This window comes from Poecilia formosa, unplaced genomic scaffold, assembly GCF_000485575.1.
Source record: "Poecilia formosa unplaced genomic scaffold, Poecilia_formosa-5.1.2 Scaffold439, whole genome shotgun sequence".
Lineage (NCBI taxonomy): Eukaryota > Metazoa > Chordata > Actinopteri > Cyprinodontiformes > Poeciliidae > Poecilia > Poecilia formosa.
Genome location: NW_006800378.1, coordinates 187,343 through 215,279, shown reverse-complemented (window position 1 = coordinate 215,279; position 27,937 = coordinate 187,343). Strand labels below are relative to the sequence as shown.

Sequence of the window (27,937 nt, the reverse complement as noted above, 5' to 3'; positions counted from 1 at the left end):
TTACAAGATCTACTAATCATCATAGGAGGAGGCAGCTTCATTCAAAAATGTATTTATTTCATCAACCAGATCAGAGATCTGTTTTTTCAGACTTTACATTCAAACAACAAGGTGAGACCACATGCTGAGGATAAAGGGAGAAGACAGGTTTGTGTGCATGGGTTCTCTCTCTCTCTCTCTCTCTCTTTTTCTCTCTCCTTCTCTCTCCATTCTGTATGCATGTGTTCCTTCCCACACAGTCCTCCATCTCTTCTCAGACAGTCTTTTGATCAGCTGGCTCTGGAGCTGTTGAGGCAGATGCAGATTCCTCCTGGGTCTTGTCCAGTCCCTGGCTGAAGCCTTGATCGCTTGACTGGCCGCCCTCCCTTACCGTCACGGCGGCGTTGGAGTTGGATGCGTCTATGCTCTCGTATGGCTCCGAGGTCCACTGCAGGAGAAACGGAGACGTTTAGGTATTTAATGCACCTGCAGACCTATGCATTTATTGAGATACATTTCTTATTGTGATAAGATTGTTGATTTGTTGCTGTCATGATATATTCTAAATAATGTTTAAAACCCCACGTATTCTCATGATTGTTAGCTTTCCTATTCTCTCCACTGATTGTTCAATGAGAGAATCAATAAATATCAATAAATATGAAAATATGATTAAATGTGGTTACTTTGTGCAGGTTAGTGATAGAAATCGCACAAAAATGATTTTGGGGGAAAAAATAAATAAAAAAAATAACCGCTTATTTCTTTCCGTAAGATATTTTAGGCAAAAAAAGAACAAAGAAATTGGCAAAAAATGATTTTAGGATAGTGACAGAATCAATGCTCGTTTGTGGGGCAATGACTTTAAAAAATGTGTTGGTTTTTAGTCAAATCATTAAGAAACCATTGTGGAAGGTCCAAGGTGCCACTTGCAGCTACAGAGCCACAGGTTGCACAGCCTTGATTTAGAGGTATCGGCGTAAAAGAGGGATGAAACGGCATGCAACAAGTTTCAGACTTATGTAGATCTGTGAGATAAATTCCCAATAAAACGTTTTCACATTTGCATCACGACAAGCTTCCGTGACGTCGTCCTAACCTGCGTGGCTCTGCTGCTGGACCTGTGCGAAGGCCCAACGGCGATGTTGACGCTGGACGAGGACTGCGTGTCGGTGGTGTTGCCGCCTTCGGCAGCGGACAGGCCGGAGATAACCAGGCCGCTGGAGAAGCTGCGTTTCCCGAACAGAAGGCTGAGTGTGGACGAAGATGAAGAGACCTGGGACGAGATGTGGGGGAAAAAAATCCAAATAAACGTTGAGATGGTGTTTTTTTTTTTATGTAGAGAGTGTGAATGAGGGGTAGATGAAGGTGGCACCTGACTGGAGCGCTGCTGATGCTGCGCTGCCTGAAGCTGAGAGCTGATCCCTCCTGCTCCGGACAGACGAGGGACCTGAAGAAAACAAACATCTAGTTACTCCTTTAGAGAGACTTCACTGAAGCATCTGCTGGTCGATGGGAACAAACGTGTTTACCTGAGAGAAAATGGAGGCGATGGAAGTGTTAAAGGACAGCTGACTGTTGGATAGACGCTGGACCAGCCCGTGGGCGGAGCCAGAGTCCAGGATGGGACCTGATTGGCTGCTTACGGGAGGGCGTTGACTCTGAGGTTGCACAGACCGACTGCGGTACTCTCTCCTTCCTGAGGGAACAGAAGCACAGAGACACAAATCAAGTCTTTAAAGGACGCAGAGACGTGTTCATTTATATGGAGCTTTTTTTTAAATCTTTTAATCCTTTACATAATTTCTATTCAAGAACATTTTTGTCTTTTTACAAAATTAAAATTTGTAAAAATTAAACCTAACCCCAATCACTCTCAGAGAACAAGCTCATACCAGGACACCAGCTTTTAAGCATTTTTACAAAGTTAGTTAAATTTAGTAAATGTTTCATGATGTGTCAAATTTTACGTGTAATGTTTTTTTTAGTGCCGTTTTTAAATATTTAAAATTTTAATAAAGAAATGCTCCTGGTTGGTTTAAGTCACTGTTGACTTTTAACAAATGTAAGCATCACTTGGAAAGAGCTTTATGGTGTTTATTCAGCTAATCTTAGTCTGATATTACAAATGTGTTCAATATGAAACATCTAACCAGAGGAAATCGATCAGGGACGGATACTTTTTTTCACATTTCTGTAAAACCAAAAGCACAAATTAAGTCTTTTTTTTCAAAGGCACCACAGAGACGCTCTATGGCTTGTGGTGCAGTGAGGGGTGTGTGTGTGTGTGTGTGTGTGTGTGTGTGTCTGTCTACATGTGTGTGTTGGTCACGTACCCGTGTTGTGATGCCTGTGGCTGTGCGTCGTCCGCGCTCTGTGCTGGTAGAGGCTCAGGCTGTTGGACGTGACGGAGGACGGCCGGTTGTGGCTCAGCGAGGAGGAACCGCCGGCGCCGCAGTCCACATCCTCCATGTTCACGCCGCTGTTGCAGCTGGTCAGGTTGTCCTTACGCACTCTGCAGGACAAATACACACACACAGACCTCCTGTTTATTTATTTATGTCAGTGCTGCAGAAGCGAGACGGCGACGCGCCATCAAAAAATCTGCAAGCTTTGACAATCCCAGGTGGCTGAATGTTACGCAACTGTGCGAACGTGTGTGAAAATACATTCTGAATGATGAGACAAAAATCTATTTTAATGCTCGGTGAAAATAAAGCAACACCTTCGAATGAAGACGTGATCTCAGAGACACTTCGGTCCTATCCGGAAAGACATTTAGGTCCTGAGAAAACCCGAAAGAGAATGGTGCAGCTGCAAAGACGGATATCTGACAGTGATCAGCAGCAAAACAGAGACTACTTGATTTATTAAAGCTAAAAAAAAGTTAAAAAAGAGAGAGAAATAAAAAGCAACGCAGCTGCAAGAGCAGAAAGTCCATTTGCTTCTCCATCTTCTCTGTAATCTCCGACTCCCAGACGCGCACCCTCACTGTCCCTGTATGTGTATTTAAAACTACATTAACTTGGCAGAGTCCCTCTCCCGCACTGGGAGTCAATATCTGTAAATCCTCAGTGAAGCACTCAGTCAGCCTGCAGGGAGCCAGAGCACAACAATTACAGCGCAGTCCTTTTCCAGAGAAATTCATCCTATAACACAACCAGCTGAATGAGTGCTTTATGAGGTTAGCATAATGCGCGTTATAGCTCGCCTCCAGTTCTAAAAGAGCCAAGCCTTCGGAAATGGCTCAAGCGACTTTTGAAGATTTCCAGAGAACTTCTATAAACGATGAGTTTGACGAATGTAGTACTCAGAAACTAGATTTTTTTTCCCATGGCTGCTTTCCCAGCTCTCCTATCACAATGATACTATCCTGACATGAATGAATATAACATTTTTGTTACAAATAATTGGAGCAATCAGCCAAAATTTCAATAAATATTGACGGTTTCTGCTTCACCACGATCGCTTTCTCCTTCTCCACCATCGGTATCTGCTTCACCATGATCGGTTTCTGCTTCACCACGATTGGTTTCTACTTCTCCACCATCGGTTTCTGTGTCTCCACCATCCTGCTTCCCCACCATCCGTTTCTGCTTCACCTCGATTGGTTTCCGCTTCTCCACCACCGGTTTGTGCTTCTCCACCATCGGTTTCTGCTTCACCACGATCGGTTTCTGCTTTTCCACCATCAGTTTCTGCTTCACCACAATCGGTTTCTGCTTCTCCACAATCGGTTTCTGCTTCTCCACCATCGGTTTCTGCTTCTCCACCATCGGTTTCTGCTTCTCCACCATTGGTTTCTGCAGTAGCTCCAACATTTCTCAGGTATTTAGAACATATTTTTAGCATCCACCAAAAAATTAAAATGTCAGCAATTGCTGAGCTTAGAGACTACAACACTTACAACAAGAAACCACATCTAAGAACTAATCGTTACTACAACAAAATGAAATGAATGCGTTGCATTATCTCAAACGGTTTGTTTCAGTTTTATGAAGTGTTCGCAGAACTGGAGCTGTGTCCCTGAAGTGATCATCTAGCTGAGTTCACGTCCACATGGAAGTCATGTGGTCTCTGGAAGGACCTTGAATGTCTTCATGCGCACAGGCCAAAATAAATTCAAGTGAGCCTTTTATGCACAGGGTCTCACTCGGGGAACCTCAGGAAATGAACTCGTGACCAAACTAAATAAAGTCTGATCTCTGCTTACAGTAAGGATGCTAAACTGAGGAGGACAGAAAGGAGTAAATTTGACCAAGGAGCTTTTAGCCGGCTGGTGGAGCGAGGGATGGAAACTGACCGCAACCATTTAGAGCAGAGCCAGGAACGAATGGTGTCCAAGCTGAGAGCCCCTCCTCCGATGCTGCGGAGTGTGCGGTGTGTTCCTGCAAACGATGTCGTCAGCGGTGACACGTACCTGGAAAAAAATAAAGAAAAGTGTCTTACTTTTATACTACGTCTGGATGGGACAAAATCTGAATTTAACAACGTGACGAGTCAGCTTCCGTACTTGGTAACACACAATTTTACCAAGTATATTTAAAATATTTCTGCTGCAAATGTACACATGATACAAGACCAAACTAGCATACAAGCAATTATTTAACAGGAGATAGAAGCTTAATTCCTTATTATTAATGAGGCAGATTATTTCACTTTTAACGCTGGAAAAACGTAACACTTTATTTGAAGGCATGTGCATAAGACTGATTTGACACTGTTGCATAACATGAAGGAGTCTTTATGAATGTTTATCATGAAGTGTCATTTGGTAAATAATTACACTTTTAATGCAAAGCTGATATTTTTTGTGGACCTTTAGTGCAACTTTGCACTAAAAGTGTCATTATCTACCAAATTACAAGTGGAACTTTCTTATTGATATTAAAGCAATTATTCATTTAAAACAAGCTCCCACATGTTGCTGAAAAGTTACTTTTAAGTCAGTTTTGTCTTTGAATTTGCACTAGAAACTAGACTAAAAATACTTGGTACTATCTTTTTGCATGTGGGTGGATCACGCCTACATGGGGTATCCCAGCGGCTGGTCGCAGGACGAGTTGACCATGTTCCTCAGCGCTTGCTTTGAGTTCTGGATGCTGCCGCGCTCCGGGTTGCGATTCCGCAGAAACACCAGCTCCTGCTGCTGGCCCGCCCATAAACCGCGCACACACTCCTTATTGATCTGCAGAGAGAGATCCGATGAATGTTCAGCATCTTATTCGTTACGACAACGTTAGCCAAAATGTGACGCTGGCCTGACAGTCGACCAGAAATCATATTATTAAGTCATTTTGGTGAATTATTACATTAAACTAACTGAAGTAATACAGTAAAAAAAATCTTTCATTTTGGTCAAGTTGGTAAATATAGTATGCTGCTCTCATTTTTCACGTTTTGTTAAGCTAGCCATGAATTTCCATGTATTTGAATGGATTTTTATGAAACACAAGTGGTAAAAATAGAATGAGTGAAAAACATGTCAATAACCTTATGTAAATTAAATTATTTTCTTAGATATCATCTTAGGTTTTTTTTTTTTAATTTTCAATGGTTGAAAAATATATATTTTCTAGATAGAACTAATATGAAATAACCAGATTGTTCTAGTTATGTTTTAAATCGTAGCTCAAAGTTTGGCACATCTAATACACAGGATCTGTGAAAATCAATGTACGAGTCTTGCAACATTCTCTAAAGTGGCTTTAGATCTGAACTTTGACTAGGCCATATTGATATTAGGCGAATCTCCACTCCAGCATTAAGTCCTTCACAGCCTCTAGTCGGGTTTTTTTTCCCTGTCTGGCTCCATTAAACAGCTTCCATCACAGCATAATCCTGTCACCACTGTGTCTCACAGTGGTGACGGTGCATTCAGGGCGCTCGTCTCCGCTACCTTGATGACCTTGAAGCTGAGGTGGCGCTTGTACAGCATGATGATCTTGTACTCGTCGGTGCCATCGTCGATCATGTGCCTCAGGGTGAGCAGCGTGTCGCGGCTGGAAAGCACCGCCTTACGCCAGGCGGGGTCGCTCTCGTGGCAGATCACCAGGCCGCTGCGGTAGTTCGTGATGGCTTCGTACAGGATGGACGCCTCCTCTGTCTCCTCCAGGCACGTGAAGTGGTCCTGTAAGGACAGTCACAGTGAACGGTGAACCACCGGGGACTCAAATCACCCACAGTAGATTCTTCTGCTGGAGTCGGATTTACTTGATGCAACTTGAGGCTCATTCTGACGGCAGGTGCCACCACCTTCTGCAGCAGGTCCAGGTCGGTGAAAACCCACTCGTCTTTGGTGGCAATGCGGAAGTCGCCTTTAAATAGGGTGTTGAAGCCGTACAGAAAGGACTCCAGGCTTTATGGAGGAAGAGAAGAAGAAGTTGTTGTTTGTTCCTCAAATAATTAAAGCAGCTACATTAGAGCTTGAAATGAGACGATATTTCAATATTGATAATAAACTAGATGAAGAAAAAAGCTTCTTGACAAAAATCTTTCAATTTTTTTAGGATTTAGCTGTTGGCGCCCTCTTCTGGTCTTTCGTTGCAGCTGCAGGAAAGGACTCGGTACAAAGCTCCAACTGTTTAAGGTTGAACTAAAGGAATTTATGATTAATAAAATGAAGATTCCTAAACATTTTCCAGAGCAGAACTACAGACTTAAATGTCTAAATATTTGCATCAACTTTTGACGAGTCAAAAGAAAATTAAAAAATTGGGTTTTGGGTATGTTTTGCGAAAACTACCAAGTTTTTGTAAGATACACCCTGGTGGCCAGAGTTTTTTTTATTTCTTCTTGTGGCATCTGGATATATTCTGATCCAGATGCCAAAACTGGTTACAGCTCTGGATATCTTTATTCTGTTTGTTAAAACTCCAAGTTGTGATGTGAAAACTCTGTCTGATCAGTTTAGTTTCTATATTTTATTAATTCATAGCAAAGGTAATTTCTGTCAAATCACTTTTGTTTCAGAGGCTGAGAAATAAGTAGTTACTGTGAACACTTTTATATTTAACCAGAAAACACTAGTGTTCAACTGACCTTACTGTAAAAATGTCTTTCTAAAGTTATTCTTGTTCCAATAGGTTAGATATATGCTTCCTAGTCCTTTTTGTCTCAAAACAAAGAAGTTTTAGGAAAGTTTCTGTTGTTCTTTTTCATTTTGCCACACAGAATCCTGCCAATTTTCACCAACACATCTATGAAAAGTAGTAATCTCTCCTTACACGTGCGTCATCATCTTTTACCTGTTGGACATGTTGTGCGACGCCGTGCCAAGTGACCTCCTTCCCAGGACAGACAGGGCGTAGCACAGCGTCACCAGAGGGGAGTCTTCGTCGCTGTCCACAGGCTAAAACATCAAATTACAAACATAAACAAAACAACGAATCCTTCGCGAGAAAGACGTTCACGTCACAGCGTGTGCTCCTTGGCGCGTGGGTCGGTCTGTACCGTCTCCATCTTGCCAGCGCAGTGCTGGATCCACTCCAGGTAGACGTTGCAGAAGCTGGCGCGCGTCACCCCCTGCAGGCAGTGGACGTAGTCCTCATCGATCTTCACGCTGAACACCTGCGGGTCCCGCTCGATGTGGTGCCACTTGGTGTAGGACTGCAGCGCCTCCTGGATGCTGGCGTCCTTCAGCCAAGCGCCCAGTTTGGGCGAGTGGACCAGGTAGTAGATAATGCTCTGCGGGCGGAGACGGAGGGGAAATGGAGCAGTCGAACCACTTGAACGCGCCCCTCGTTCGGGGCTTTCGGGCCGGAGAGCAAAAACGTACTTTCAGGTAGTAGGTGATGAGCAGCTTTCGGAGGTCGTACACCTGCAGCATGGTGGCGGCGTTGTTCTCGCTGATGCTGTATCCCTCCAGCAGGTACTTGGTGGCCGTCACCTCCCAGGCCAGCCAGCGCAGGTTGAAGGCGGCGTTGCACGACAGCGTGTGAGGCAGGTGGCCCGGCTCGCAGCAGCAGCATCCGTCGTCCTCCTCCACGCCTTCGGTAATGGCCTCCACCTCCCTCTGCTGACAGTAGGTGCCTGAGACAACCACACACGCGCACACACACGCACACACACACGGGCAGATTATACACCCTTTCAAATTCAATGAAGTCCAATTCAACTAGAAGTTTTCCGACTGGCTGAGTCTTCGCTGCAGAAACACTAAATCTCACCAAGTATGTTTGGTCTAGTTTCTTTGCATAAAACCTTAGTGCACTTAAAAAAGGACAAAACTAATTTACAAGCAACTTTACATCACAACATAGGAGCTTGCTTTAAGTTAAAGATACCTTCATTTTGATGAAAAAAGTACTCAATCTGCCAGTGGAACAGGAAATTTGTCTCATTTTATAACTTATACTAAGGGAAAATGTCTATTTTCTATATAACTAGCACTTTTGCAGTCCAATTCCTCTGTAAATGTCACAGAGAAACGTAGTTGTGATGACGAATGGGGAGTGTTTTGAAGAGCATGAGCTTCTTAAAGAGACAGTCCCAATTTCAAGGCACCAAATTACAAAGTCAAATTTGTTTTCCGTTATGTGTGATTACACTCTAAACCATTTTATAGCAACTGGAGGCAACATAGTTACTTTATTGTGCTGTGATATGGGACTATGTGCCTGGAAAATGCGTAACACCGCCCCTTTAAGAGTATTTTATGTGGAATTTATTTGACAGGTCTGCACTAAATAGTGCATGATTGTAAAGTGTAAAAAAAAAACAATGATATCCATGTTTACTCTGATATTCTTAAATAAAACAGCACAACTTTGTTTTGCAAAGAAGAATGGACTAAATAACAGTCCACTGGTGTAGACGGGCAGCTCCGGCAGGTTGTTTGCTAACTGCTGCTGCCACTAGTCTGGAGGAGCTGAGTGAGGAGGAGCTCCAGCTGTACCTCTGAACTCCAGCCCCCTGAGCTGGAAGGTGACGAGGCCGTTGCCAATCTCAATGAGGTGGACGAGGGCGTTGAGGTAGTCAGAGGCCAGAATGAAGCAGTCTCCGGCACTGTAGTTGCCCCACCGGCCCAGCATGAGGTCCCCGCACAGCGAGTGCTGCAGTGAGCGAGTCAGGTACTCGTAAAAAATCGAGTTCAGGTTGTTGTCATCGCAACCTGAAGAGGGCAGCGGAGAGAAAACGTCACATGTTCTGACAGGATTTAACTGGGGGGACAGAGACGTGAAGAACTACGGTGACCAAACCTGTCTCCTTGTCCACCTGGGACACCAGCCTGCTGTTGGAGTTGTCGATGCGCTTTGTGCTGACAGGAACAGGAAATGGAACAGGATCGTGAGCCATGTTTGTCACTCAGACCTCGCCACAAAGATATTGTGATGGCTCTACAGACTTCTATTTAAAAAAAACCTCAAAAAAAAAAAAATCTGTCTCCTTCCCCTTTGCTATCGTGCAATAATTTCAAGTGGAAACCTAAACGTTTGCTTCGTGACACCATGTGGGAGTCGGATTTTCGAGCGGAGCGAACTGAACGGTCTTCATCCTTCCCCAGAGCCGCGTATCAGGACTCAGACTGACGACTTTCTCCTCAGACCCCAGCTGAGCTGAGGCTGCCAGCGATTTGCAGCGTCCAGGATTTCATTCTGGCTCTAAACATAGCCTCCGAGAGAGGCGGCACAACAAAGCCGTCAGAGTATTTTTAGATGTCTTTCGTGGAAATGCTCATAAATAAGTGAGAGGAGACAGACTGGGAAGATTTGCTGCGCGTCGGTGGTTCGCTCAGCTTTAGAAGGAGCTCAGAAGGTGTTTTTTTTTTGTTTTTTTTGTTTTTCCTGTTAGCAACTTTCCTATTAGATAAGCCAGTTCTGTTCATGAATGCGTAAACATTACATGAATAAATCAAGAAAGGCGTATAAATGAATAAGCTGACAGGCTTGATAGGACAGCTTCATTCTGAAATCTTGAGGCTGTGCCGACAAAACGCCTCTCGCTCGGTAAAAGGCCTCACTTGTAGTTTCGCTCCCAGAACTTGACGGGCCGCGGGTACGACGTGATGAATATGGCGCTGCCAAGGAAGGGCGCCAGCGGCGTGTAGAAGATGGTGGTGAGCAGAGTCTGCAGCAGCAACATGGCTGAGTCTGGACGGAAAGAAGTGAAGGGAAGTAAAAAGGTGGGAGCGACGTGTGGGAACTGTGGTGTACAGCAAAAAGAAGAGTATTTGCTTCCTTAAAGACTTGTTTTGTTTTTGTTGTTTTGTCAAACGGAAATGTTTCAGATTGGCAAATACATTTCTATATAAAGTGAATTCAGTTTTCAGATACGCGACTCCCTCCTTAAAGGCATGAATTAATTGCAATAAAGCACACTTTTGGTTGCAATTTCATGACCCACTCCTGATTGTTCAGCTTTATTTGTTCATTCTGAATAACATTTATGCTTTTATCTGCACATGTCTGTTGTTGCACACTTTTTATTCTCACTCGTTGTAACTTGTGTGTATTTGTAATGCTCAAATACACACATTTTGAACCTTTTGTAATTAACCAACTCAGTTCCTTCGGACTGGAGCATGTGAATTTGTGATTCGACAAAAACAAAGCGACTTCCATGAGAGGTGAAAGTCACAGCTCAAACCGTCTCAGTTTCCTGTCACAATTTATTTGGCGATCTGACTGGAACATTTAAATGTGACTAAGCAAAAGGAAAAACAGAAACAAAAAGCCATAACGGCGCAGTGTTTGGGGAAGGATACGAGGCACGGCGAAAGGCTGAGCGAAGGCATGGAAGGCGCTGCCCCAGGCGATCTGCCAGGGAGCGATGTAAACCAGGATGAAGTGGAGCTTTAGCAGCAGCTCACGCATCTGGAGAGGAAAAAAAAACAAAAAACAAAACAAAAAAACAGAAACACACAGTCAGTTTGACATGAAGTAAAATTTCACTCCTTATACAAAACCCAAAATAAATCTAAAACCTGTTAAGCTACGTGATAAGTTTCTGCCTCGTTTTCTAGCAGGGTTTTCCTCTAGCAGGGCTGCATCGGCGGGGATGATCCTCTGCTGCGATGTTGGATAAGCTTCTCCTGAGCTACAGGGATATCAGCAAACTGGATTTGGAGGCTGAGCGCGATGAGCAGTCTGACCTCTGGTGTAAACTCACCAGAGACGGGGGTTTTTTAAAAGTCGACAGTAAATCCTCGCGTAAGGAGGAAAGTTACAGCCCTGTGACGGGACGTTACGAAGCATCGCTGTCAAACTCACTTTCATTTTGGGCCTCGTCAAAAATCTGAATCTTAATTGTGCCAGAATATATTGACGAAACCAGTTAATCTGTTAAAATATCAATAAATAGCTGTTACTCCAGGATTCAGAATTACAGATGGTGTGGTGCCAATTTGTTTGCAAGTAACTTTTACACTAATATATGAGGTTAAATGTGACTTTTTATTACTCGCCATATCAGTTACAGACTATAACTTGACCAATTCTGAGAAAATCTGCATTAAGTCAGAAAAAAATGCGGAGATTTGTTGGTTTTGTGTGAATTTTGCAGATTTGTGGAAAAACTGGAAGGACTTTCTGATGTAGTTTGGAGTCTAAAGAGCCACATAAAAAGCTGTGGCGGGCCAGATTCGGCCCATGGGCCTCAGGTTTGACACCTTTTGTTATAAAGGCTTTGCACAAGCCAAATGTTTCTGTTTGTGAACGTTTTAAACAAGGTAGGAGGTCGGAGGTCGCCCAATTACCTTGTGGAAGACAATCGACATGACGAAGAAGTCCAGCAGGAAGCTCTCGGAGGCGTGCGGACAGTCGAAGTGGAAAAACACGAGAGTGAAGAGAAGCGTGAGGAACTGGAAGCTGGGGTCGCAGAAGGAGGAGCGCAGGAGTTTCAGCCCGGCGACCGTCGTCAGGAGGACGTCGCAGCTGCAAAAAGCGGCGACAGACGAGAGAGGTCAGGCAAGCGGGCCGACGGGGGTCGGGCGAGTTTGTTTTCGTCCGCTCACTGGATTCCCAGCTTCTTGCGGTGGCTGAGGGCGAAGCCGTCGTTGGTGAGGGCGCTCAGCACGATAGCGGGGTAGACCAGGTACTTCTCGAAGCACAGCAGCCCCACGTACAGACGCTCGAACCACATGAGCACGGCGTCCTCTGAAACAGGAGCAGGGAGACAGTTTCACAGGAGCTCAGAGCCTCTGAGGATGAGAAATATTAGCAAAAACCCGGGACGCTAAATGTTTTGCGGTCGTGTTTATACGGCTCACTTCCAATCAGGTGTTTTAAATGCTATTTTTGATTTGAAGTGTTTGGTTTTTTTTCCACTGTGTAATGATGACACAACAAACAACTTCATTGATTTTTTTTTAATTAAAATTGGGTGAAATTTTTTTTTTTTTTTGAAGAGCGGGACTTTGTTTTGTTTTATGTTTTTCATCAGAAAAAGGTCATTCTCCAATTTCCTAAGAGACTTTTAACCAAATATAGTAAAATTACTGGTTGTAAAAGTAAAAAAAAAAACAACTTCAACCTCTATGAATGATTTTCACCCTGTGTGAATAGAAAATCGACATCGAAATTGTGCATAAAAAAAAAACACCTTTCAATTTAAAACACCGAAAAGGGAATCATCATTCCACCCTGGAAATGAAAACGGTTCAAATAAATTAATTCAAAGCCCGAAACGACGCAAACCTCTGGGCTCAAACTGGTAGTACTCTTTGGTCTTCAGAACCGGATGAGAGATCCACAACCAGGGGTGATGCTTCCGCAGCTGAGGAATCAGGTAGTGGGTCACGAACCCCACCGTCCCCGCGAGCGCGTACAGCACGATGGTCACGAAGGGCTGCGAGTGAGTTGGAGGAGAGCAAACCTTGTCAGGAAGGGTAAAAAATTATACAGAATAATAAAATATCACAGCACAAAACAAGTGGGAAGCTGACCTTCAGAGAGAGGAACACAGTGCTCGCCGTAATGGCGAAGGTTAGGATGTAGGCGACGGAGCAAACCACCAAATCCGATAATAGAATCTCCTTCTGCGGATGTAAAAAATAAATAAAATAAAATAAAAAAGGAGGCTCCAATTACCCGTAATCCTCTAGAATATTCCACGCTCATATTTCACGCTGTTTGTAATTAGCTTCCCATTTCTCGGCGACCAGACGGAGGAAAGTGAAGCGCTTCCCAATCCCTGCTAATTCTGTAAATGTCGTTTGGAGAGGTTCGTGTCACAGATTACCCGGTAATCACCTGCACTAATCAACTGCAAACACTGCTTTACGCTCTGGGATTACGTGCACCGGTTGTCTGATTGCGGCTACTGTGAGGCGGTACCGTTGGATTAGTGTGTCAGTGGGTCCAGTGGCCGGGTGATGAACCCAAACCACCGCGCGTGTCGCTCCGTGGTTACCATGGAGCTTTGCAGCTTCTCGGGCAGCGGGTCTTTGATGTCTGCATCTTTCTCCTCCTCTTCTTCACTCTCCACAAGAGCGGGCATTAATTTGGACTTGATGAGCGATCTAAAAAAAATAATAAAAACAAGAGCGCTCACTCCCTTATAACTCGGTCCTCTTTAGTCACATTACAACCAAAGACTTTGGCGTATTTACAAAGTAGCACAAAATAGGAAAATAATATGATCGTGTAAATGATATAGGAATAAAATTTGACTGCACATGTATTCATCCTACTTTATTGTGACTCTTCCAGTTAAAACCAGCTAAACACACTCACACACGCACAGATACTCACAGCAGCACAGAGGGGTCGCTGCTCTGCCGGCTGAGGTGATAGGAAAACACAACCAGAAGGCCACAGAACCCAGAGAACAGGGCAGGGGTGTGTTGCTCGTCCCACGGCTCCTATGGACACACACAAATACACACTCACACCTATCTTTATTCCATATTTTTTTTAACAACTAAGATTTTTTTCCCCCTAGTTGCAATCTGGTGTGGACTACATGTCGCCCATCTATTTACTCAGATTAAGTTTAATATTTAAGGAAAACATGCAGACTGAATCAGGTCTGAGCTTTCTTTCTGCAAAAGGGGCGGTATTATGTGTTTTCCAGCTGCATAATGTCATCTTACAGCTCAATCGAGTGATTATGTTACCTTCAGTTGTTTTAAAACTGCTATATCTTATATGACTTAAAATAATTTTATGACTTTGTAATTTAACGCCTTGAAATTGAGACTCTGTTTCTTTAAATACTCTTATTCTTTCTGAAGCTCTGCCGCCAAGTGTTTCTTTGAGAAGTAGCTCCTATAATGAACTCAGTTCCACAAAGTGTTTGCTAATTGCTGATGGCTAGTCTGAAGGAGTTGAACGAAACACTCGGAAGCTTGGAAACTGCATCTCCGGGAAGGCGGTTCTGGGTCCAACCAGAATAGTTGCCACGGGAGATTAAAGGATTTCTCAAACATGCATGAAAGAATCAAAGCAACACTCCATGAACGTGTTTGATGAGGGAACAAACATTATAACATGACGTAAATCTCCAAAAAGGTCAATTTTACGTAGTACCGCCCCTTTAAATGACTTACCTTGAGCGCTCCGAAGCAGAAACCGTACAGCAGAGACAGAGCGACCAGACTGCGGAGGATGCTGTAGATCGCTGAGATGAGACTCGTGGCGGCTGAGGCACACAAACGACATGGAGGATGTGGTGAAAAACACACAGCAGCTGCTAGAAGCAACAACCGAGGAAACTAGCAGGTCGACACCTGTCGCGGAATATTTAATCTTAATTCTTTCTTTGAAATTTTTGTTCCTTATACAAAGATAAGTGCTGGGTTACAGGGTCCAGAGAGCAACATATTTACTTGTTTGACCCACATAGTCTTTGACCTACTTCAAACCCACATGCACACTTGGTGGTGACCCATATTAAACCCAGATTTGAGGCTAGTCTCCATGGTAACACATAAACAAAGTGGACTTAATACTTGTCAAAACGTGTTTACGGCTTCTTTTTCTTCTTGATGCTTTTAAAAATATTTTTGTACTTTGAGCAGACAGTATTGTATTCACCTGTGCTCTATAAACAACGTCATTATTCATCACCCTCCTCAAATATTAGCATTGTGTAAAGAAAACATGCTGGGCGGTGAGCACCAAGTGGCAGGAATCACCAAAGTTTCAGTAGTAGTTGCTCTAGCTTCATATATTGTTAAGCAAAGGGGTTTTTCTGCATGAATCTGGGATTATTGACATGAGAATTATAATCTGACAATGATACGAGGTCACTGTCGGGATAAATTTGACCAACCCACACTCTCAAAGGTTTGATTAATTTGATGCACCCGGGATTTGTGGCGTAATATCGTCAACATACAACAGAATGTGGCAAAACACGATGAGAAAAACGCTTTAAAGCTCAACTCTGAGACGTTCATTCATCGCCGTTACTGACCCGTTCCTCCAAAGAAGTGCATGTCGATCTGCTCCAGCAGGTAAATGGTAAAGGTGTTGATCTGAGGGAAAAGGCCCACCAGGAAGGCGAACGGGAAGCAGTAGGTAAAACCTGGTTCACGCGCAAAACAAACATTTCTTAGTAATTAGCAGAAATAACAGCCTTTCTTTTTTTAAAACAGGAAATGAGTTTGAAGCAAACAAAACTACAGTACGCTTATGATATGCCCTTTTACCAACTAGAACGTCCCGAACGAAGCTCAGCACATCGTAGCAGATGATGGTGACTCCGTACAGAGTGGAGACCGGCAGGTCCTTCCTCCTCAGCAGCTGCTCCAGCAGCCAAATCAGAGCGCAGAAAATACAGAAGTAGGCTGCTCGACTGTAGGCCACCAGCTGGTTGTGACCCTGAACACAAACACACACACACGCATGTGTTTGTGACCGAATCCTGTTCCCCCACAAGGAGACATGTTGTTTTCGGCTCAGGGGTTAGATTTAGGACTCAGGTGTGAATTGAGTTTTGGTTAGGGTTAGGTATGTAATGGTTAGGATAAGGGTAAGGTTTAGGCTGTAGAAATGAATGGAAGTCAATGGAAAGACCCCACAAACATAGCCACAAAAATACAGTAACACATATCAAACAGGAAGGATGTGTACTCATTGTTAAGACGTTGTGTTTTTTTTACATTTGCTTTGACAGAAACAGGACCTGAAGCCAGAAGGAGGTTGTCTTTAGTAAATATAACTTCAGTGCCTTCAAATAGATTATTTTTTATTGTGGTGTCAAATATCTAAGACAGACAAAGCAAACAGGGAGAGCGACATGCAGGGTGTTCACATGTTTCTAGGGTTAGGGTTTGTAATATTTCAGAAAGAAACAGCAGACTCACATGCGTTGGTGACGCAGCATCTGGCTGGACGCTCTGGAAGAACAAACAAACTGGACTTCAGCTCAGACAGAACGCCTCACAGGGTCAAGCAAAGGTCAAGGCTGAGAGTTGGAGCTTACTGATTATAAACATACAAAACAATGAATGAAATTCCAAAGACAGCAAAAGGCAGCAGCTAATGAAAAAGCATCCAAATGCAATGGTTGTAATAGTAACATCAGAGCAAAGCAGCTAGCTCATTTCATTCCTCTTGTCTGCACCTCGGTTCAAATTAAGCCTCTGTGTAAATTTTCAAACTGTGACACCACGCAAAGTATAATTTTAATAAGATTTATGTCAAAAAAATAATGCTAATTGGTTCAAACTATAGAAAAAAATGTAACAAATTATTGGAGGAAGCAAAAGAAAAATCACACACAACAAATAGATCGGCTCCCAAAACTGACCCCTGTGGTATCCCACAAGTGATATCAAGACATGCTAACTGGTAGATGTCTGTCTGCACAAAATGTTGACCCAAAAACAAACAAAAAAACAAAAACCTTGATACTGTGTATTTGAGGTTTGCTGAATAATATTTCCAGGTATGATTGAATTAATTTCAGTGAGAAAGAATCTACTAAGAATTCAGACAGTTCTTGCTTTTAAAAATCCCTCAGTTTGCTCGTGGTACAGTCATTCGATCCTGAATAAAGTATAGTTAAAATGTGTCATTAAAACTCCAATGCGATATTGCACATGCAGTATAATCACAAACCTGCTCTGCAGGCTGACACACCTCCACCATACAGCCCTGTTTACCTTCAGCAAGGAGTACTGGCAGCTAGCGATGACCAGGCAGAACTGAAAGACCCAGAAGTCCTTGAAGCATCCATGGTTGAGAAGCACAAAACCCAGAAAGGAAACCAGGAAGGCCATGAAGACCGCCGCAACGTTCTCCAGAAAATCCTGGTTTCTTTCGGAAAACAGCACATGGAAAGGAAGAGGGATGGGTCACAGCAGTGGCGCCGCTTGTCACAACTGACCAAAACAGATTAAACCACAAACACTGTCGCCTGTAGAGTATGTAAGATCTGATCCAGGAGGTTTTGGGAGTTACCTGTCCAAAAGCGCGAGCAGGGTCAGACGGTCATACAAAACACTGACCCACTTCCCGGGAAACAGCTGGAGTTTGTAATAAACCTTTCGGGTCGGCTTCTCCTGCGTGGACGTCTCCGAAGATTCATCCAAGGAGTCTTCCTCCTGCCACAGAAAAAAATCAAAAGCATGAACATATCCAGATCCTGGTTATCTTTTAATGAAGAACAACAGAAAGTGTCACAATGTTCCAGAATGTGGAGACATGTTTGTTCTTCATTTAGTGAAAATACTTAGGATGGGCAGAGCAGCCAGACAATGTTTACAAGTAGATAAACATTCCAGACGATTCTAGACTCAGCTTCTCGGAATAAAAAGACAAAGGAAGGAAGGACACAAAAAAAGGAAAAGAAAACTGAAAAAACAGAGGGAAGGATACAGGAAGTAAAGAATGTAAGGAAATAGTCACAAGGAAGAAGAAAGCCGAAGAAAGAAGGAAAGAAAAACGCAAAGAAAATGGACACAACATCAGTTAATCACTTTGTAAAAGGAGGAAAGTGAGTAGATAAAATAACAGCAATAGCACTGTTAGATACTTTTTATTTTCCTATAGTTTTAGTTAGTAATTGAAGAAGAAGATGAAGACCGGAAAGATCTCTGGGTGCGTCCTCCGTGGCCGCAGCCTGTGAGCGGGAATGATGCGTCGCTGGAAGGGGCAGTCGGTGTGAGCGCCCGCTGCGCCGTCCTGACACTCCGAGTTGGACGAAGTCGACAGCAGGTCGCTGAAGAACAAACAGATCACACTGTAACCATGGTAACAAGCAAAGGCTGTTACAGAGAGCCATGCAGCAGACACGTGGAGGAAGGCGCTCAGATCACAGGAGACCAGAACAGAACTTTTGGGCCACATGCCAAACACTACAAGTGGAGAAAAGTGAAAAACCGGATGCCACCTTGAACACACCATCCCTACTGTTAAGCACGGTGGTGGCAGGATCAAGCTGTGGGGATGTTGTAGAGTGCAAAAGATGTGAAACTGAGGCTCACAGGTAAAAAAAAGAAAAACACTGCATACATTCAGATTTGCAATGTGTCCAAAATGTGGCGCCTGGGCCATTCGGAGCCCTCGAAATGATTTTGTGTGGCCGGTGGGTGTGATTCAAATCTCTTTTCAGTTTTTTAGGGGCTTTTAAATGTATCTTTTTTTCATTTCAGTGAAATATTCTGTTTAGTTTATTATTGAGCAGATTAAAAAATAAATAATTTTTTTGCTTTTATTTTAGGTTGTTTTTTTGTTTTTTTTTTAAGAAAAAGGATATGGTTCTGTGGGCAACGAGTTCTCTGATCTTGACCATTTTGGCCCGGGTAGCAAAAAGGTTGAATCCCAGTGGCTGAGAACTAAGTCCAGACCTGAAGTAAATTATTTATCCATTAGCAAGACTTTAAAACTGACATCTAAGCCTCAGCTATTTTGAACGGAACAACAGGCAACAATTTCGGACTCAGTATATGAAAATGCACTATGTTGGTCCATCACATAAAATCTCAATTGGATACATTGAATTTTGTGGCTGTGGCACAACAAAGTTTCAATGGTACGAATACTGCGACGTGCAGAAGGTTGGAAAAAATGAAAAGATAAGACGAACAGGTGGAAATGTTCTAGAACATGCAGGTGGAAATGCGTCAGAACAACGAGGGAAACTTGCGCGAGCAAAGGAGAAAACGGAGAGGAGAGCTTGCTGCATGGCGGGGAATCAGCGGCCTGCGTACCACATGTTGCCTGTAATGAGCTCTGCTCCCAGCGGCAGGTTGAGGGCTCTCTCTGCGTACAGCTTCCGAGGTCTGTCTCCTAATCACACAAACACAGAGACGTTCAGATCGTCCTGTTCGGATGTGAGATCACTGGTGAGCCATTTGGCTGAACACGTTGGAAAATGCTACTTAATCCGCCTGCTTTCTGAAGCCGGCAATTAGACGTAAAACACACTGAATCCACGGATGTCAGTTTTACAGATGAAAACACTGTCCGGTTCTTACTATGCACAGTGTGGAAGGTGTAGGCCTCTTCTTTATTGGTGGCCTCAGGTCTGCAGATGACCTGCAGCATGGAGCTCTCGGACTGAGAGGTTTGAGATGGGAGGGAGTCGTAGTCCGGATCCTTGTCTCTGTCCGTCTGCGGACTACGAGAGGAAAAACAGAGCTCTTTGTTTGAATCCGACTGGTATTTTTTGCTAACTTCACGAGCACGCCTACCTGTCAGGAGAGACGATGGGGATGTGCGTGGGTTTTATAGCTTGCGGTGGGTTCGTTAGGAGACTGGTGGGTGGTTTGGGTCGCTCTGATTTGTTGTCAGTGCTGGTGTCTGTTGCTGCTGGATCCGGCCCTAGAGCTGCACTCCGATTATCTGAATACAGGAGAGAAGGAGATACCAGCTTTTGTTGTTTTGCTTTTCTTTTCCTCTGCAAGCACTAATGGGTTAGAGCTGACAGTATAGCATGCAAGCTCTATCTTTTGTTTAGTGGTTTAACCTTCTTCTTCTTCTTCTTCTTCTTCTTCTTTTTCAGGGTCCACTTTCTGTTTGCTCTTCTTTTCCTCCTCTTCCTGTGCGCTGCCTCCTCTCATACTGAGGGAACCGAGCAAGGAAACAAACTCCAAGAAGTTGGACTCATTGGGAATCTGGCCTTCCTTTGCCTCCAGGTCGGATTTGGAGCTGGTCATCGTGGTCTGGTGAAAAGGGAAAGAAGGTTTGAGTGCATTTCACAGATGGATGGCATAGACAGAAGAGTTCATTTAACGTACTGTGTTTTGTGAGCGGTCTGAAAGGAGGACGGCGTCTTTCCCGCTGTCCATGCTCAGTCCTCGGATGTGGGTCCTTCCTCCCGGCCCGTAGCGGCCCACCATCGCAGGCAGACGCAGGAACCCCTGTGAGTCCACGATCGGCTCCAGGGGGTCCGTGTCGTCTGGGTGGGAGCGGACGTCGACGCCAGACGAGCTGTTGTTGTTGGTCAGCTGCGGGCTGGGCGTGCCGTCTTCGTTCATCAGCAGCCTGCCCTGCTCCTGCTCCAGGTCCGGGCACTCCAGCGTGTTGGACTCCGAACTCATCGTCTCTCTGCATAGGTGAAACTCTTCGCTTTGGCTCGTGACCTGCTGCGGCTGTCTGGGGGTGAGGCCGTCCTCCGAGCCCGTCGCCTCCTCTCCCTCCTTCTCCTCCTCGGGGGAGTCGAAGGTGATGACGGGGATCTTGATGTGACATTCTCCCGCATCCTTCTGAGCCTTGCAGGGCACAAACAGGGACACATCTAATGCAAATGGACTGGACTTATGCAATCAGTTTGACCCACAAATGCACATTTATACACCGACGCACAGATTGGTCGGCAATTTGGCACATTGAGATGTGGCAGGTAGAAGCTGGAATCGAACCTACAACCTTCCGATCACAAGACGATTACTCTACCCACAGAGTCACAGTCGCAAGAAGCCCTAAATGGGGCAAACCTCTAGACAAAATAGATCACGACCTCATGTTTGACGGCAAATCGTGATTCTCGAACCCAGGGTCCTCTTGTTGCTAGGCGACGGCACTGCCTGCGTCGTACCTGAGCGTTCTCCAGCAGGCTCTGCTTGACGCTCTCCTCCAGCTGAGCGGCCATCTGGGGGTCACAGCTCATGGTAATGATGATCTTCACCGTGTCGCTGTCGTCCAGGTGGGCCGACCCCGGACCGGGGCTGGAGTTATCCACCAGAACCACCTCGATCTCATCGGAACAGTACGCCTCCTCCTCTTCTAGCTCAGCCTAGAGAGCAGAACAGGAAAGGAGTGAATAATGAGGGTTTTTTTTTCTTTTTCCCCACTTCAAAGATCCTTAATATGACAACATGCAGAGCTCACCTGTGGAGGAGACTCTGCGATGTCTATGGACTCGCCCTGGTCATCCTTCGGAGTCCCCAGCGAGTTGTTGTTGGCGTCCGAGTTCTCTTTCAGGCCCTCGCTGCCTTCTTCGCTCTCATCTTCACTTCCCTTTGAAGGTGGCAAACCTTCATCCTCCTCCCTGTCTACAGCCTCGTCATCCTCCCTTTGCTCCCTCCTATCCTGCTTTAAGTTTCTCTCCGGAGTCGTTTCCTCTCCTGACCGACTTCCCATCGAAGATCTCTGGACGTCCCCTCCGTCTTCCGCAGCAGCTCCATTTTCGGCCAGCTCCGCTTCCTCCCTTGCGGATCGTGACGGGGACCTCTGCTGGGCCTGCAGCAGCGGGGCGTCCTGGTCCGGATTGGGGCTGGAGAAATCGTCGGGGGACAGTTCAGCGTCCGACCGAGGGTCTTCCCCCATGGCTCGCTCTGCTGCAGCAGCGTCGCCACGGCCTGGACAGAAAACAAACCAGACTTAAACTTGAACAGCACTCTGTAATCCTACAGTTATTCACGTAATTGTTGAGAGGCTCTGATTTCTCTTTAAGAGCTATAAAAAGACAACAAAAACTCTTTTTTTTTAACTTTCAAGATGGATTGAAGATTAAACTGTCAAGATAAGACAGGAATTTGTCAAAAACGTCCCAAAATAACAGAGCATACTAAAGCATCTTTTGTCCTTCTTTAAGAGAGAAATCATAACTCAACTGTTTTTTTCCATTCTTTTTCACAATTTATGTTATTTTTGGCCCATATTCATTTTCTTCTATAAGATTATTCTTAAATTAAAAAATAGCTGTGTCTAATTTGATGTTTAAAGGGAAATAAAACAATTTACCATCATTTGTTAACTTTTTCTCTCTCATATATTCACATTCGTTTATAACAACCAGAACGTAGCCTTAGAAAGCTTTTCCGCCTCGATTGATCAGTAATTATTGATATTTGCTCCAGAAGCAGCAGCAACGTGTGAGAGAGAGCGGCCTGCGTTACACAGCTCTGTACTTCAGGAGTTTCCTAACATTTACTTGAGTAAAAATGTATATTTCCTCACAATTTTTTTTAGTTCTACTTTATTAATATAATTTTTGAAGTAACACCACTCCGTACCTGAGGACGGTTTCTGATTAACCCCCTCAAGTAACTTCAATGAAAGACAACCAAACACATTCAAGCTACGTCATATCTCCACAGCATGGAAAGCATTATTTATGTACCTCAATGATACTGAAAATAACGCTTGCCTTCACTCCACACCAACTTCTACCTTAAAGAGTGTTGCTGTCAGTAAGAGCTGGTAGCCCAGCACACGGTGTGTTCAGTGAACAAACAAAAAGATCAGATTTTTCAGTTTTTCACTCCGATCCACAGCTGATGTTTTGGTGCAGCTCAAAAATGTTCTTTTAAATTTGATTTCAGAAAAACTCCTTTAAACTGTCAGGCCTGCTCACTATTGTTAAGCTGAAAACTTGGAGTAGATTTAGTTTGCACACACAATCCACCGGATGTCCATCAGTTCCAAAGCCACAATAAATTATCCAGGGATAAAATCAATGAACACCTAAATCAGTGTTTATGCACCAAAAGACTTCATCAAATGGGTTTTTCCCTCTACTCTCTTCCGTGCATTGACTTTTTCTTTTTTATTCTGCCATTTATAAATGCATCCTCGAGTAAAGCAATACTCCCTAGACACATAAATCTTCCATAAACCACAGATTTGAAGGCAGGATGAATGATATTGGTAGCAGAAACAAAACATTTTTCTTCAAACACGTGGCCATCTGATGCAATGCGCCAGAGTTGTTTTTAATTTCCTTTTTTTTTTTTTCAGCCGGTTGATTGGGCTCTGTCTAATTGCCGGTGCATTAGGTCATAAATTTACTGGAAGCAGTCAGCTGGGCCTGCTGGCAGGATAACTGGACAGCTTTTCTGTGTTTGTCTGAGGATAATTTACGACTGTGATGCGTTTTGCAGAAAAGGAAGTTGTGAAGCCGCATCGTCTGTGGAGCCAAGTGGGAGAAAGGCTGGGTAGCATGCCGTGCACACTTTGAAGTAAAGTCGGGGACCTGTGATGATTTGGGGGGGGAGTTAATTCTTTTTATGGATTTCGATAGTCAAAGATCATCCCTTGGTCAAAACTAAGTGCTCTTTTGTTCCTTTTTATTGCAAGATCATGCTAATTCAGTCAAATATTACTTTAATTTAAGATTTTTCCACATCTTCAACGGGGGCTCCAAAAAATTCACCACAATATGTTTTATGTTTGACTTTAATTCCTGTAAGTGTTGCAGATCTGTGTGTTCAAACCTAAAGAAAGATGGCCGCTACCTTCTGCAGATTTCCTCTCGTCTGACTTTGAGCAGTCCTGTATGGAGAACAGTTCACAAACAACAAGTCAAGGTTGTAAAAAAAAAAAAAAGGGTCAACACGGCGGTGACTTCATCCATGTGCAAGTCCATCTTACCACCCCGATTAGTCCCGGGTCGGTCTCCGTCTGCTTCAGCGTCACCTGGATCACCGGGCTGGGACGTTTGCGGGCCAGAGTTGTCATAGCGACGCTGTCGGGGAGCGTGCTGCTCTTTCTGCTCGGGGAGAACGGGAAGAAGTGAGACAGTGAGGACTCGGGTGGAAGTTCATAAATCACTGCTTCGCTTTGAGAGATAATCACGTGAATGCTAAAATGGACAAATCATTGTTGAGGCTGAAGCTGTTTGCGTCTTGGCTTGTTTCATCTCATCTGAATACATCATACAGAGAAGAAGAAGAAGAAGGAGTGAAAGAAGTGATGGATTTCCTTTTATTAGGCTCTGCTCAGAGAGCGCACGTCTCAGCAAGACAGGCTGACCGAAAATCACTGAAATTAGTTCAGACATTCGCCGAAGCTGCGCTGAGGCTCTTGAGACAAAGTGAGAGAGTGTGTATTCCACTCTTAGACACTCGATCATGAAGCCAATTCGATTTGAAAGACAGACAGTGCTGAGGAAAAAAAAAAATAAATGCAAACTGAGAATTAAAGGCTGAAAGTATATTTTTGTGCATCATCTGAGATTGAATCTCCTGGTGTAGGTTCCACATTTATCATCCAGACAGACCTGCAGCTTCATCCACAGAGGCCATAGAAAGGCTGGATCGCTGGACAGGAATCTCGTGTTTTTCTACAACTTCTGACTGACCTCCCCGCTCATACCTGATGCTCGCCGGCTGGCAGGAGTCCGAGGCGTTGCTCTTTTTCTCCTGGGCCTTGCTGAGGTCCGAGAGGCTGCTGCGGACCACCGCCTCGCCCTCGTCGAACATCAGGTGCAGCCGGTGGTTGGCCAGCTTGATGAGGATGAAGAAGACGGTGATGGAGGTGCAGTAGATGCTCAGGGCCATGGTGGTAGGAGGCAGGGCCTGCAAGAGAACGCAAGGAGATGTTAAAGACTTGAAGTTTATGCTGTGAAGATCAGGATGTAATATATATGAGGTATGGGGAGAATTATTGCAGTTTATTTCTCTCACGGAGGTTGAAAGCTGAGGGCAAAAAAAAAAGAAGCTCGTCTGAATAGATGAGTCAAGCTTCACTTGCAAGACTTCTGGCAGGCACACAATGGATGTCAGTACAGTGCCTTGCAAAAAATATGTATCATGTATTTTATAACCACGAACATCAGTGTATTTGATTAGCATTTGATGCGGTAGACCAGAACAGAAAGCAGGTCATGTGCTGTCCATTGGGATTCAGAAACCTTTTACCCTGATCAACAAAATCTAACCGATTCTGTGTGATTTAATCTCAGTCTAAATCCAACTCTTCTGCGAATGCCTCCCAGGTTTGTTGGAGAGTATTCTTGAACAAAACAGCCTCACAAAGCCCAAGGGACACAGACAGATCAGGGATACACTGTTTAAGTGAAGTTTAAAACAAAGTTAGGTTTTAAAACAGCAACCCGCAGGCTTTGATCGTCTGCACAGATCCACGGTTCAGATGACAGAATCTGCTGACGGGGCAACTTTTAGCCGTACACTCAATAAATTCGGCCATTATGGGAGAGGAAGAAGAAGTAAGCAATTGGTGACGGATAGTAGAGCTGCCACCCGCTTCGCGATTGATCAAATTGCAATCACTATCACAGGTTGAGTGAACCAAGGGTTTCACTGGATGCAGCACTCTGAAGCAAATGTTTTTAAAAATGACTCTGATTTTGTTAGCTTTACTCAAGCTACGATTCAGAAATGATTCAAGACAGAATTATAGTTTGAGCAAAACTAGTAAAATTAACTGCAACAAATGAAGAGTATTTGTCAAGACGGTTCAAAGAAACATTTTTTCATCGTAGGGTCTGATATTTCAGGTGCCATGTGTTCAAATTCTGTTTGCTAATAACAAATGTAGCTAATTTTAGGCAGACTTACGTTTTGTACCATGTGCACACTTAACATGCATACATACACATGGAAAATTTTAAATAGCACCATATTTCATTGACATATTTTTTCTCATTTCAGAAAACTTGTATATCATATTTATTACACATGAACTGAAATATGCCAAGCTTTTATTTCTCCAGGTTTGATTATTATGGCTCATTGTTTCATGCGCTCCATTAAAAAAATTTATATTTTAAACAGGAATGTCAGGATTCAGAAAAAGTGTGCTCCTTTTTTCTCCTTGTCCCATAGAAGACTCTTCTGACATCTCTGGTTCAGGACTGGCTTGCCATAAGAAATGCAAAATTTGCACATCATAAGTAAGATTTGTCTAAGAGTCGTGGCTCATGATGCTGGCATCTATTCTATTTGAGAAGCTTCTTCAAGTACTCAAATAGATTTTGCTCAACAATCCTCCCTGTTTGTAGAGCACAGTTTCCTACCGTACGTTTTCCTTCCACTGAACTTTCTATAAAAATGCTTGTATGCAGCTCTCTGCGAGCAACCATGCTTACCCTACTTGTGGAGGGTGTCGATAAATGTCTTCTGGACATTTGTCAAGTCAGCAGACATACCCATGATGGTGTAGATGGTCAAATGTTCACAAAAAAACATTCCGACATTAAAATCGCGACTCCAAAATGGATCCCATGTAATATTAAAATATTCTGAGACAGTGGATTTTGGGTTTTCGCTATCTGTAAGCCATAACCACAACTTTCACTTTCTGAAATTAGTGATTGAACACTTGGTCATGCAAATTTTTGAGTCTGCAAGACCAAGTGACCAAGATGCTAAAACTCTAAAAAAAAAAAAAAAAAAGAAAAAAAGAAAGTTGACAGAAGTCGTTTTTATTTTACTTTTTTACCTTTTGCCTATGCAAAACGCTATAGGTGGTGCTGAAACGCAGATTCTGCCCTGTGAAACATGATGGTGGCATGTTTAGTGCAACTGGGTGTACATTTCATAAACAGGGGAAGGACCAACCAGCGCTTTGTTGCATCGAAGCATATTTTTGTGTAAGAATGGCTCTGTCAAAGTCCAGACCTTCGTCAAACACATCCTCTGTGGCAGGACTTCACAGTTAAAGTTGACAAATGCTCTCCATTCAATCTGAGTGAGTTTGAGCTATTTAAAGCAGCCTTTCTCTAAAAGACTGGCAGCTATTATTAGAGCAGCTTGGATTTTACATGATGTTGCATGCAGAGAGCCAAATGATGCACTTTAGTATCGTTTAGTAATATAATGTTATCAACCTTCAGTTAAGGGGGTAGCAGCATATTTGTTATGTTTGAAATCAGAAAATAAAGGCAAATAACAGACATATAAGTAAAATGCTTTTTACCAAAATAATCATAACTGATGGAGCCTGTGTTGCACTCATCATCATCATCACCATCATCATGAACACAGTTTCTTCACTGCTGTCAGATCCTGGAGCAGCCATGCGTTACATGCAGGGAAAAACAGTGCGACATTGCCCGATTTTTTGTTGTTGTTGTTGTTGTTGTTGTTTTTTTTCATCCACCCGCGATCCTCGCAATCTCTGGGCGCTGCAGCGAGCGACATCACATACCTGCAGATCCCTCGGTTGTTCATCCAACGCGGAGTAAACGGGCGCATGAACACACTGCTACACACACACACACACACACACACTGCTACACACACACCTCGCAGCAACCTTCGCGGCCTTGAACATCACGATCCCCTCACGAAAAGCTCACCAGATGCAGAGACAGGGGGAGCATCAGAAGGAATATCCACAGATAGAGGTGGCAGGAGTTGTTGAATTTGTTCTGGTCCGGGTCGTGGTACCAGCCGCCGGTCAGAGATGCCCACACTCCCTGACGCAGGGTCTGCACAACGTGGGAGCCCATGTCTCCTCCTCTCCGCTCGGCTTTCTGGACGGACGGTGATGGGGACGATGATGCTGCAAGGCTACGACGAGATGATCTCCTCTAATGTGAGCTGCTGTCACTGCGCCTCCATGTTGGAGCGATGCAGCAGTGCTCCCGGAGCCCTCTCTCTCATCCTCGGTCTCTCTCGACGGGGTCCTCTCGTTTGTCCGCCGCTGCTTCCGCGGATCTCATCTTGACCTGCTCGGTTGTCCCCTTCCTCCCTCTCCTCCGCTCCTACAGATGCGTAGCACTGACAGCCCCCTCCCTTCTTCTCCTTCTCCTCCCCTCTCCGTCGTTTTTATTATGAGTCCCACCTTCGTTGCTCGGGATGTGAGGCGGTATGGCAGGACGTCGCGTCACATAATCAAACAGTATTCCTATCTACACTTCACAAGGCAACTGTTAGCAT

General features: G+C 44.1%; 1 protein-coding gene across 4 annotated transcripts; it reads right to left on the bottom strand.

The window, feature by feature from the left end:
- Positions 1-36: 36 nt before the first annotated feature.
- Positions 37-27,937, bottom strand: pcnx2 (pecanex 2). 4 transcript variants are annotated; one of them, XM_016663720.1, is made up of 40 exons: positions 27,355-27,937; positions 24,408-24,610; positions 23,685-23,802; positions 23,528-23,585; positions 21,201-21,670; positions 20,908-21,105; positions 20,108-20,581; positions 19,837-20,032; positions 19,562-19,712; positions 19,346-19,488; positions 19,079-19,157; positions 17,952-18,087; positions 17,328-17,470; positions 17,030-17,183; positions 16,229-16,261; positions 15,572-15,743; positions 15,337-15,447; positions 14,468-14,559; positions 13,671-13,777; positions 13,330-13,438; positions 12,863-12,955; positions 12,615-12,765; positions 11,933-12,074; positions 11,675-11,852; positions 10,685-10,793; positions 9,941-10,070; positions 9,180-9,238; positions 8,876-9,091; positions 7,757-8,010; positions 7,432-7,665; positions 7,227-7,330; positions 6,193-6,337; positions 5,879-6,109; positions 5,010-5,167; positions 4,283-4,399; positions 2,316-2,494; positions 1,512-1,678; positions 1,355-1,429; positions 1,079-1,255; positions 37-427 (listed from the first exon to the last, which is right to left on the bottom strand). In XM_016663720.1, exons 1-40 carry the CDS (start codon positions 27,505-27,507, stop codon positions 254-256), a joined length of 6,393 nt encoding a protein of 2,130 aa, XP_016519206.1. In that variant the 5' UTR covers positions 27,508-27,937; the 3' UTR covers positions 37-253. The 4 variants fall into 4 exon arrangements, with proteins under 4 accessions (XP_016519206.1, XP_007577453.1, XP_016519207.1 ...); XM_007577391.2 differs by having other exon boundaries at positions 13,671-13,780; positions 27,355-27,936; XM_016663721.1 differs by having other exon boundaries at positions 13,671-13,780; positions 19,562-19,714; positions 19,857-20,032; positions 27,355-27,936.

Bases quoted from the DNA above. Each gene is read 5' to 3' on its own strand.
- pcnx2 (XM_007577391.2), bottom strand. From the start codon at position 27,507: ATGGGCTCCCACGTTGTGCAGACCCTGCGTCAGGGAGTGTGGGCATCT. The intron at 13,439-13,670 runs GTGAGTATCTGT...TATTTTTTTTAG, and splicing joins AGCGACCCCTCTGTGCTGCT to ATCGCTCATCAAGTCCAAAT. The intron at 428-1,078 runs GTTAGGACGACG...TTTCTCCTGCAG, and splicing joins CCAGCAGCAGAGCCACGCAG to TGGACCTCGGAGCCATACGA.